Source organism: Struthio camelus, chromosome 2 (genome assembly GCF_040807025.1).
Source record: "Struthio camelus isolate bStrCam1 chromosome 2, bStrCam1.hap1, whole genome shotgun sequence".
NCBI classification, from domain to species: domain Eukaryota; kingdom Metazoa; phylum Chordata; class Aves; order Struthioniformes; family Struthionidae; genus Struthio; species Struthio camelus.
This window is the reverse complement of record NC_090943.1, coordinates 47,427,556-47,440,324: the sequence shown is the minus strand read 5'-3', so window position 1 is coordinate 47,440,324 and position 12,769 is coordinate 47,427,556. Positions and strand designations below refer to the sequence as shown.

The 12,769-nt window shown below is 39.3% G+C and overlaps 1 protein-coding gene across 4 annotated transcripts in view; it reads left to right on the top strand.

Moving 5' to 3' along the window:
- The window catches only part of OSBPL10 (oxysterol binding protein like 10), a 120,529-nt gene that overhangs the window by 36,657 nt on the left and 71,103 nt on the right, over positions 1-12,769 (top strand). For all 4 annotated transcript variants that reach the window (XM_068935498.1, XM_068935499.1, XM_068935501.1 and 1 more), the window contains exon 4: positions 10,758-10,949. In XM_068935498.1, coding sequence (XP_068791599.1) covers positions 10,758-10,949 — 192 coding nt within the window. The remainder of the gene's footprint in view (positions 1-10,757; positions 10,950-12,769) is intronic.

Here is a 12,769-nt window from a genome sequence, read left to right as displayed (position 1 = left end):
AGACGGACTTGCTGAAACTTTCACACTGGGTTTTTGCTTTAGGGATGATGCATCAGAAAGAATAGCCTTGCTGGATCATACCAGAAATCCCTTTATCTGTGTATCAAGTGGCCAGCTGGAAGTGCCCAGTAAAGAGCATTAGGACAGAAAAAAGGTGCAGCTCCACTTGGTCAGAATACTCTTACGGTTGCTGTTGATCTGCAGAGCAAGGACTTACTGAGCTAGAGGTGGTATCTTTTTATATTTATTTATGTTTATATTAAGTTTTCTGGCCACTTCGTGAACCCATTTAAATGTGTAGCACCTACAAAGTCCTGTGACAAAGCAATAGAACTGTTGTCAGTACGTGTGATGTCAAAGACTTGTGCAATGGCATTCTGATGGCTTTACTTTTGTTCTCTGTTCATTCTCTAATATTTCCTAGTACTGGATTTGGTTTTCCTTTTTGGCCTACTACTGATCAATAATTCTATGGAACTGTCTGTTATAATACCAAAATATCATTCTGGAGTGGCAGTGATTAAGCTGAAGCTTAATCGTATGAAGTTTAGACTTTTTTTTCCTTTAAGTAAAACTTTGTTTAGTAATAATTTAAGTTTATCTTGTTTTTAACATCCAGTCTCTCTGTGCTCAACTCTCTCTGCAGTATCTATGTATTTTGAGAGGTTCAGAACTAATTATTATGCCAAGAGAGAGATCTTGGTATTATTATAGTAGTGAAAATATCTAGCAATTGGTAGTGGTCCAAAAAAAGCATGTAGAATTTTAGGAATGACCAAGAAGGAAGTAGAGAAGAAAAGTAAAAATATTTTAACTGCTCCTCTAACACCCTGTATTATCTGATCTACATGTCCTCTTCATTTCTAAAAAGAAAACACTGAAACTGGGGAAAGTACTTTTCATCACCTCCATTATTCTTCTGTACAGAATGAAGTCTGTGTGAAGAAAGACTGACTAGACTGGAACCTCTTTTGTGATGATGGAGGGGAAAGAAGGCAATTAGGAGTCACAAGGAAGGGGAGTGTTAATGAGTGCCAGTATGAAATATTTGCTGGTTGTTAATATAGGTATGAGGGAGCATCAAAGGAAATGGTCAGATAAGAGGTTCAAAATAAAAGGTGATTGAAATCTGGGGATTGTTAGGGATGTTCTGGATGCCAAAAGCCTGTATAGATTTGAAAAGCAATTAGAAGAATTATTAGGAAAGAAAGCTGAGTGAGTAGGAGGCTATTGAATACAAAGATACATCTTCTGTGACAGAAGATCTTGGAGTTGCAAAATGTTAGAAACAGAAAGAGCTTGGAATGGTGAGCATCTTTCTAAGCTTGTTCTTGTACTCTTGCCTCGTAACCTACTACTGCCATGGTTTTCTTCTAGTTCCTAAGCCCGTCCTGCAAGACAATAAAAGGATTTCCATGACTGAGGGGTGGGTATACGTAACTTAGGAACCACATGAATGATTGTTGTAAACTACAGGAGGAGGTAAAGTTCCAAAATGTGGAAGAGGTAACGATCTGAGACAGCAAGTACAGTACCCAAAGCACCCACAAGGGTCAAGCTGGAAATAAAACAACTCTCCATTGTTCACGGAGGTTGTGTGGCACAGCACTATAGTGCTCTGCTCTGGGTGCTTACAAGACTAAGTAGGCCCTATAGTTGTTGGGGAGGTGGGGGTTTGTCTCAAAGTCTCTCGATATGTTTTTTTCCCCCTATCTTCTGAGGGAGTGTTGCTTCACATAGTTGCCAGAAACTAGGGGGGGGGGAAAAAGTATTTCTATAACATTTTTTTTTCTAAGTCTCTGATTTCAAACCCCTGCAGTATAGGAGGTAAGGGAAGCAGAAATGCTGCATTTCTTTGTGTTTTTTTTTGTTTTTTGTTTTTTATTTTTAACACCTTGAGTGCTGGAATAAGTGATAACAGCAAATTGTGGGCCTCTCAAACTTTTGTCAGCGAACAGGCAGATGGATACTCGTGTCTCTTAACCTTCTGGAGTTTCAACAGACTCCCTGCTGTCTCCACTGAGGGAAGGCATGTTTCTCCATCTAGAAAGCTGGAGCTCAGGTATTTGTCCCTAGCTGCTTCTACAGCTTAAACTCGCCTTTTAACAGAAACTATGAAAGGCAGAACATTCTAGCTACTCTTTACGAATCACTTAAACGAATTAAATGCAGTCTTGCGTTTTCTCCCCCCTCCTCATCTCTGTCACACTTGGATTATAGCTCACCAGCACAGACTGGCAAATATATATATCTGAGCTATCATTTAAGGTACTGTGTGTTATTCTGTTGCTAAAATACGTGCTAATTCTTGACTAGCTAAGTCAAAATTTTGTCACCTTGAATGACAAGCAGAAAGAATAGGAACAACAGGACACCAAGGTAAAATATATTCTCTTTAAAAAGCTAGAGGATATAGGAATTTCACTTTTACATATTTAAAAAAAAAAATTGAAAGCATATACATGCTGATACACACATGAGAAGGAGGTGGAATGGGAAGAGTAAAATATGCAGTAAGGGGATATGTGTATGTTGTTTGTGTATATATTTCTTCTTATGCAAATATGATCACATGATATCTGGGGGAATATGATGGGATAACCAGGCAAGCAATTGAAGGGACCACAAGAATATCTGTAAATAAGCTCTTCATAATAAAGTGAAAACATTTTTGAAGTCTTGAATAGATTTTACTGGAAGGAGACTCATGGGGAAAATGTAAGAATTTGGAGAACATTCCTTCTTCCTGCACTGGGTCCAGATCAGGACTGGTTTCCTTTCTTTTACATAGTTACTGCATGCTTGAGAATGCCACTGTATGACTTACTCTCTTTGGAGCTTGGGTTGGGGACTGGAGTGGTGGAGAGAAAAATTAAGCAGGGTAGTGATTTTTAAAAAAAGAAAAAAAAAAGTTGTAAAGTTGTTTGAAATTATTACTTGCATACTAATAACTGAATATTGTCCAAAGGTGAGCTATACAGCTAACAGGTGGTTATAACACAAGCTAAGTCTGTCACTTTAATTACATTTTACATCTTAGTGATAAAAGTAGTAAGAGGATAATGTTTTCTAGCAAATAATTGCTATGCTTAAGATGGTCTTGATGTTCTTGTTATTCCTGTACAAGTTTTACATTGCCTAATTAGGGATTCCTCAACCTGCCACAGAGCGCCAAATCACACTATATTGGAAGAATTCATCTATGTCTGGATAGGGTTGGTGGTTTTTATAGACTGTTTTAAGTGAATTTGATTGTCCAAGTCTTAATTAAAGCGTTAGTCAAATTGGAATTCAAGGTATAAAATGATTCCAAGAAAAAAGTAGGCCTATGCATGTATTTTGGCGGTAAATTCCAAGAAGAATTTTATTCCTGTGCATTATGAAAAGCTTGTTAGTTCTTCTGTTTCATATCCCTTTTTCTTGACTGTTTAATGATGGAGGCTGTGAAAGTAGTACTAAATCAAAACATAGAGGGTTTTCATAGCAGCTCTTACTGCCACCGTATGCATCGGTTGCTGGACTGGCACATAATCTCGGGGAGTAAGTGCACATCAGTCATGTGGCAGGGAACAGGAACCTTCAGCTTGTGAAGTAACTCATTTCTTAAATTGCAGTCAGGTGGTAACTTTCAGTTTAGGCTTATGCTAAGCTAAGGGGTAGACTTCCCCTTGTTCTAGTTTTGGTTTGTGGAGTGAGCTGTGTCAGGGAGCTGATACCATTAAAAGCTGGCAGGAGCAGCTCAGCTGAGCCCATCTGTTGGCTCCCTGCAGCTGTAAAGGGCAGTCCATCCCCTTCCTTCTCATGCCACCTTTTGTGCAGGCTCTGGTGTTTATCTGGCCCAGTTGTAGCTTAGGCATCTGAAACAGCAAAAAGCACGTCCTGCTTCAAAGGACTTGATTCCCTGACCAACTCACTGAGGGGGTCAGATGAGCACTGATGCAAGGGAAGGAGAGGAGATGATCCTGCTGCTAGCAACCCCAGGTGGGAAGACTCCACTCTCTTTTTCCTCCCCTACCGGTTCCTGTCTTCTGGCTTGTTGGTGTAACTGTTAGTATGCTGATACCATCATAGATGTGGTCAAAAAACAACCTTTCTCTGATTAAGGCTGAGGCTTCATATTTAAAAATGAGCCAGCTAGCAACTGCCCTGCTCTGTGAGGGGCAGATCTGCCCTCCTTGTCCTCAAGCAGTGCTTCTGGTGCAGGTTCTTATCCTCATCTGGCCCTTTAGGTGAGGCATTTTGAGACCTAAATCAACAAAAAAATTCTGTGTGTACGTCTCTGTCTGTCTGTCTCTCCCTTCTGGTTTAACTCCCTGAAGTATCTCTCCGTGGGTTAAGATGGGCCTTAGAATCACCATCGGGAGGTGATGGAGAATGAACAGCAAAACTGCCCATTTCAGTGGCAGCTGCAGTAGCAGTTCAGCTGTAATGTGAAACAGCACCCGTAGTAACGCCTGGAAATGTGAAGTCAGCACTCTCCTGAAATCATGGCAAGGCAGATGTGTAGTTTCTCTCCACAGCTGGAGGAATGGCTGTCATAGTACTGGGACTGGGAGCCCTTCATCAGTTCTATCATGTTTTGTTTTGCCTTAGTAATGAATTGCCCTGGAGAATCTTTCCAGATGGATCATTCACCAGATATTTTGATACATGATTACTGCTTCCATAAGGCTAGATTAGTGAAAGTTTGCGTTAGCAGTTGTTTTGGTTCTTATCTGCGCATCAAACCTCTTATTCTTTTAGAGTAAGTTCACTCTCCCTTCCTCTTGCGTGCTTTTTACCCTTCTTCTTCTCTTCCCTGCCCTATAGAAGGCAACTAAAAGTATGGTGCTTCTATTTAAAACATGTTTTCAGTTTGGAAATCCTCATACTGATGAGGCTGAGGCTTGGCTGGAGATATGTGGTTTTTGACACTTTTTTTTTTTTTCCTCCCCCCTTTAGAAATTGATAGAGTTGCTCACATCCCTCTGGTTTCAAAACCTTTCCGCAAAAATGAAAAAATTCTACGTTTTGGGTTGAACCTGAGAGTTTGCTCAAACGCTTCTTGACAAATAAGAGATTTTTATGATAAAATAATCATCATAGATCATCATAGTCTGCTTAAAAGCAGACGCATGTATTGCCTTGGCTAAAGATGATAGAGCACACTAATAGATTCTATCCGAAGTTCGGCTGTTATGTAGATTGTCATTTACATGTCAATATTTGTGACTGATCAGGATGTAAATTAAACAGATCCCCATGCATATTTCCAGGTATTTATTTACTAAAGATGCATTAGAAAAGATAGAGGTGGGAATTAAAATACCGAATGGTGGTGTCTCCAAGTTGTTGTTGCTTGCTGATGGTGTGTAACTTCTCCCTGCTCAAAAACTTTCACATAGGGATTGGTGCTGTGTGTGTATTAGGCTTACTGCAGAGGAGTAAAGGAATGTAATTTCAGCGTTTATTATTGTGTAGGAAACATCTGTGGCTCAGTGCCTGTGAAGGAGGAGATGATGATCAGCCTTAAGCAGATATGACAATCCACTTCAGAAATTAGTTTATTGATCTCTGGAACATTGTATTTACTGTCTAAAATAGACAGAATTGTTTGCTTCTGGTAAATGGTGAAGAACGCTTCGACTTCTTTGGGAGCACAAAGAGTAATCTCTTCTAGGAGTATGAGTCATGAAAGTGTTAGTATAGTTGGAACTTACTGTTCTACAGTTATTTTAATTGTTGGATTGTCTTATTCAAATGGAAAGATGCAGTATATTGTTTTTTCATCTTGGAGGTGGACAGTCTACTAAAAATAAGTCTTAACCTAAATTTGTGTTAGCTAGGCATGCTCTAAACTGTTTTAGGTCCTAAAACCAAGACGAACACAAGTTACAAACTATCCTTTTTATTAGCTTGTTTATTATACTTTTATTCATTTTCATTTTATTAGCAGGCAAACTGTTGGAGCTATGGTACTGTGTAGCCTTGTGGAAGAATATTTGCAATCCCTTTGGGATGCTTCTGTCTGTGGGCTTCTTGACTCATTGCTAGCACCTTATATTACTAATCATTAAAGAGCTCATTATGTCTTCTTTTTATTAGTCTTTCATTATCTTTCCTATTTATTTATAAACCAGAAAGCAGCAGGACTAAAGAAAACCACATATGATGGTACTTGGAGGGGCAGATCAGTCACACCAGCTATGCTAGGGAGAAGAGCAGGGAACTAGGAAAGAAGATCTCGCAGTTACTGTCTTTACTCTGATTTTTCTGGGGAAGTGATTTAACGATTGTTGTAGTGTGATGTGTAATTAAGTATTTGTTAGCTGTGGAAAACATAACACAGATTTTAACATTTTAATAAAAACCAGAAATTTTTTGGTTTTGCACAGCTGTGTGTCTAAATGTAAAAGAGATGCTTGCCATTCCCAGTATTTAATTTGAAAAAGTTCTGCAAAAGAAGAGTCAAGTATTTGGCTGGGACGTAGGTGTTGACAATGTGCTGCAAAATTTCAAAGCGCCTGAGGGTCCAAGTATATACTTGCAAAAGAGCTCGCTTCTTGAAGTGGCAGCAGAAGTTGGCAGAAGGAATTAGCTGCTGTCCCTGTGCCTGCTCAGCCCAAGGACACAGTGCTTTGCTGTCATAACAGTTCTCTGTGGCAGGTTTGGTGCTCCTCAGCCACTGAGGAGTGGGGCCCCACTTCGAAAGGCTTTGAGTGGTTGTAGAAACCACTTCCTGCAAACATTCTCCAGCACTTTGCTGGGTGGCTACTTCTTGTATCTTCAAGTGCTTCCTCCTTACTGGCATCAACTCTTTGCAGTCTTGTGTTGTTTCAGTCGTTAAGTTTTGTAACAATCTTGTCAGATGGTATGGAACAGAAGGACTTACATCTCAGTTGGAATTGGTTAAACTTATCTTAGAGATTTGCCTAGGGAGAGCTTCATGGGTAGCCAGAAGTCCTAATACAGAGCTGATTCAGGTTTTGTATATTGCAGACATACTGTAAAGAGTAATCCTGAATCACATGCCAGAGGATGTGGGTGGTGGGCTGGTGGAGTTTTCTGGCACATGGATCAGCAAAGCTGGATGACTAGATGGAAGGGAAGTGTGAAGGGACAGGAAATGAAGAGATGAGGAAAACTTGATTATCGATACATAAAAGCTCTCTGTATCAATGTGTTCTGCTTTGATGTTTGGCACAGACTGGCTGCATGTGCTTGTTCAAGTTGGCCAGTCTTTCTGACTTGAAAATTTTAGAGCTGCATAGGATTGGTGGGTATTTTGTGCTGAGAGGGGAAGGAGAAGACTCTAGGGAGAGGCTCACAGGCAGATGTGATCTCTTCCTAGAGTGGAGATTACGTAGTAATGTTGTGGGGCAAGGCGTACAGCTGAATGCTGGGCTCGTGTGGCAGTGTCGATCTACAGAGCTCTTGCTATACCATGAACTTACATACCTAGAGATTTGGGGTCAGCCATTGCCCCTCTAGCAGTACAGCCTTGTTCTTGGCCATCTGACCTAATTCCAGTTTGGGATTAGTTTTGGAATCTATTGAGCCACGTGCTACTAAAACTATAGATGGGCTGTTCTTCCTGACTCTCTCTTCTAGTCCACTGGTTTCCAAACTCAGTGTCCTAAATGATTGTCCACCAACAGCTGTTGTAAGCTGCCGCATGCCCTTATAACACTTACTTAAAAGCCACCTTAAAAGCAACATAGTCCCACAAACTGTTTGTTCTGCCTCATGCCACAGTTTGTGAGTGTAGGTGATGTAGCCCAGTGACTTGTGATATGAACTAGAGCAAATCTTATAAAAGCATCTAATCTAGATTAAAAGAGGGATGCCTAAAATGATGGATATTTCTGTTTCTTGGGAATGCATGCTTTCCTTATTTCTCATGCAAAGCCAACTAAACAAAAATATGCAGATAGCTTTGGGGGGCGGGGGGGAGGGGAAGGCTAACTTCTTAGCGTCCTCACACTTGAAGAAAAAATTCTCAGCTTTTGTGCTAATGGTCCACTATAAAATTCAAGACCCCCGAAGATGAATGGGGTCTGGCTAAAGGCGTGTCATGTGGTAGGTGACATGATGGGGAAAAAATGCAAGGTGCAATCTGCAGCCAGGGTGTCTGGGAACACTTGGAGCTGAGCCTGTTGTGATCCAAGGGTCAGTTGCCGACAGCTTGCTGCAGTTTGAGAAACACTGTCTTGAAGGAAAATAGTATTGAATCACAAAACAGCATCATGTACCTAGATATTAATTAGAATATATGTACAGGTCTGCTTACTAACATTGCTCTCAGACCGTGCAAGTTAAATTAGATTATTTTGACAGATATTTTCTGTGAAAGCTAATTCTCTCTGAAATTTTCTTCCTGATGCTGTGTTTAGACAGAAGCAGTACATGGATTCTTCAGTATTTGTTTTGTATTACTTTTGTTATTTGGAGATCTGTAACTTTCTTTTCTCCTCAAAGGAAAAGCGAAACATAATACAATTTCACTTTTTCAGATTGTTATTTTCCTTCAAGCGAAACTAATGGCTAGACTTATTCTTTTGCATTGTTTCTGTTTATCTGAGTTTTATAAGTTTAGGTATGTGAAGGCAGCAGTGGTATTGTTAGCATCATGACTGCAAGAGAGTAGGACATCAGTGATTCTTGGATGGTTTCCTTCTTAAAAACAAAATAAATTAGGTTAAACTAAGATAAACCGGACAATGAGCCTCTTCTAGAGTCCTCTGATTCCCCTCTCAGCACTGGATATCTATCAATCCTAGGCAATTCACTGAGTCAGGAAGAAAAAGAAGACAAGTTGATATTTCTCTCTTTTTTAAGATCTTCCTCTGCATCCTGAATTTCATTTAGAAGTATTCTGATGCTAGTCAGTTTAAAAAAGAAAAATCTGGACATATATTCTTCCGTGATATACTAGGGATAGCCCGTTTCTGTAAAACTTCTTTTTTAGAGTAGAACACACAATTCCCTTCAGCTCTTTCTCCCCAAATACCTTTCCCCTCTGACGCTCTGGTGCTGTTATTTTAACTTGTAATTATGTCTAAGCGATGCTGTTTCAAACACAAGACAAATTTAACAAACAGCAACCTGTACTCTTCTGACAAATTCCACCCCCTGCCACGGTGCTTTTTGTTTGCTTGTTTTTGGCCTATGAGTCAAATTCTGGTTTGGTGCAATTGTAAATTATCTGCCAGGATGAATAGTTTTATGAGAGCCTGATTATACAAATGCTTGTTGTAGTAACGTTGGTGGTAAAGAATACATTCATTGCAAAAACAGAATCGGACCATGACTCTTCAAAGTGTTTATAAATGTAAATCCAGACTAATGGACTAATGCTTATTTCTATGAATACTCGGTATATCTGCAGTGGCAGCTCTTTCCATATAGAGATTGCAATATCTCATTTTTAAAACTTCCAGTGTCTGAAAGTCTTAAGTCTAATTCTTACTTTGTTTTTGGGGGGACCGTCTAACGCGTTTCACTTTTCTCTCTGTCAGTGCCAGATAACCTACTTCTTCATCTACAGTCAGTTTAGCATAATGTCTCCCTGACTTTACTTCTCATGCTAGTTGGAACTTGTCCACTTTGGATTTAAAGCCCTTTAAGGCAATTACTACAGACTTGTGAAGCTTGAAAGTGATCTGTAAAGAGTAAGAAGATGAGCGATTGTTCTCACCTAACATTTTTGTGTACTTATAGACATGCTCAAGAGTTCTCCACTGTCACAGTAACTCTTAGTAACGTTGAAGGCTGCCATCATTTACTTGTGCAGAGTTTGTAGGAAAGAAAAATTAGGGATATAAAATTAGATATTTCACCACTTTTTCTTAAAGTTCTAATGAATGTCACACTGGGAAGTTTTATGACGAGTTCCTTTGTTTCAGTTTTAATCTTACAGATGTAATGAATAGAAGAGCAAAACTGTCATGTTCTTTTATATAAGATATGTCACGCTGTTGTGGTGTGCCCCTTGGCTTGATTGAGAACAGCTATCCTAAAGACGTCCTCCAGGATAACTCAAGCTTGAGGGAAGTGGCAAAACTGATAAATGATTAGATAGGAAGAGCAAAAATTCTTGAATATTTAGACTCACAGGTTTCATGTTAAGAGTGTTCATGTTGCAGATACTGTTGGAGATTTATTTCTTGCCTGTTTTGTCTTAACTGTTCATCCTAAGCTTACTGCAAAACATGTTGACAGCTAAACAGTGGAAGCAAAAGCACGGCTTAATGTTTAATTCGTATTTGGATTGGCCTTCTAAAATTGATGTGTCTTCAACAGTAGGAGAGTTGCGCTCAACTGCTTCAGAAGCTAATGAGGTGAAAGCATTAAGATTTATCTGTGCTTCCTGCTCATACTGAACAGTTTGACAAGTTATAGGTGAAAAAAAAAAACCCAAAGAACTATTTATGTTGGCCTTGTTACTAATCCATCTTCAGAATCTTTCCTAATATTTCCTGAAACATATGGTTGTACAAACTTACCGACAGCATGTTAATATGTAGGAGTGTTTGGAGGTTTTTTGGGGGGCCTCTTTCCGGTCATCAAAGAAACCAAGACGATAGGCATAACACTTCCGAGAAGATCCCTGCTGAGCAATGCAGATGGTTCAGAAGGAATAAATTGGTCCTTAGCACAGGTAGACCTCCGTGTTCAGGTTTGTGAGGGAAGTAGAACAGTGCAAATCTGTAGCCTGAATTGTAAATTACTTTCTTTTATAGAGGTAATAAACATCAACATCCCATTGTTTGTTCTAGAACATTTCATCCTCACGAAGTAGAAGCTCATCTCTTCTGCCGCCTGGAACAGTTAATTCTGTGTCTCCTAGTGGCCAGAAACACATGAATCAAAGTGGGCCAACTGTTGTTACCATCACACATCACAAGTCCCCTGCAGCTGCCCGAAGAGTTAAGAGCCAGCGTTCTGGTCAACTCAATGAAGTCAGAGAGGTAGGAGATAAACACGTGATTTTTTTTGTTGTAATTTTAAAATGCTTATTTTGCTTTAGAGTAAGCAAGCAAAATCTGACAAGGTAAGGTCTCTTTGTTTCCTCCTCTGTTTTGTTTGACTACTTTGTTTTGCAAACATTGAGCAAAATGCTGTCTTTAGCTTTAGTTCAGCCTGAAGCAGTGCATGTACAGGCTTCTTAAGCCAATCTTAACATTACTGTGTGTATGTGCTTTAAAAACTGAAGTAGGTTGGCCACATCTCCCAAACTTTACAATGGTGCCACAGCACTGGAGGAACGCCCCTTTAAAACTGCATGCTGCAGATCCCTTCAGATTGGTAAGAGGGTCCTGAAGTATTTAAACGTAACTTGAAAAAAGACTCAAGTAAGACTGAATAAGAAAGGAGACACAGCTCCCCCTGCTCAGCAGTTTGTTTCTATATGGCTGTGGTCTTAACTTTGTCTAGTTTCTATTGCTGGCCTTGTGATGGAAGAATGCTTTGTCCTTTTTAAACTCATCAAAAGCAGACAAAGTATATGTTCTTTTCAAAGTATGTTTACCAAAGTCTGAAACGTGTAACTTGTATACTAATTTAAGTCCATCTTCTAGGCAACAAAAATAGTACAGAATTTTTAGTCTTCAATGATACTGCAGACTTTCACAGAACTCACTTTTATCTGTCTTTCATCTCTTGTTATTTTTGCTTTATCTGAGTTTCTGGTTTGTCAAACTTTCCTGCTATTCTTTAATAGTGCCTTTCTCCTCCCTCCCTTACCAAAAAAACCAAATGTTGTAAAGCATTCTTTTATCCTATGCTTTTAAAATTTCTGGCTAAATCCTCTAATAGTTAATAGCTTTTAAGTTTATACTCCCTGAATGTTTTCTGAACTGAGAACTTTTATGATAAGAATTTATCTTAGTAAGAAATTATCTTAGTAGCCTCAGCTCACAATGAGGACAAAAAATTGTACAACCTGGTGAAGACCTTTTTTTTTTTTTTTTTTTTTTTTTTTTTTTTAATTGTAGTAGCATGAAAATTGAATGCTTCCCATGTGTTCTCCATTGTGTTAAAAATAGTTGTTCCTTGCCCTGAAAAGCATATTGTCTGACTCTGTCACCCATGTTTTCTTTATATTATAGAAAACCTGTGTCTGTCTGTTTTTCATGGGAATATCATGTCTTTGCCTACCAATCAGACCTCTCCTCCCCCCACCCCCAACAACTGATTACACATTACTAAGTGTATTTGCTCTCAGACGGTGAATTCAGGGATTGCCTCACATCTATTAATAAAATAGTCAATGGGATCCGTAGCACCTTTATGATATGAATCTGTATAGGTCTGAAACTGGTTCAAAAGAGAGACTTAATATTTGCGATGATCGTAAGCTGAACAAGACAAAATCAACAGATGCGAAGAACTACGTTTGGGAAGGAAGAAATAAATACCACCATATAGTAAAATAGGGAATAAGTGGTTAGGTATCATTCCTGCGGGAAAGGCTCGTAGGTTGGTTGGCTACTGAGCTTGCAGTGTACTGCAATGCGATGTCACTGCAGAAAGGTAAATATTAGAGCAAAATAGGAATGCTGCAAGAGAGACAACCTTCGCTTGGGACATATGGTCTTCAGTAGCTCGGAAAATATTCCTGGGAAATGTTGAACCTGGGATTGCTGCTCAGTTCTGGACCAATTTGTTTTGATTTGACAGTGTTATTTGCAAACAGTGAAGTGCATCTGTGTTGCAAATGGAACAGATGTGCTCCTACATTTTACATATTGCAGTGATATTTTGTAATATTTAACTGTTCTGTTCTTTC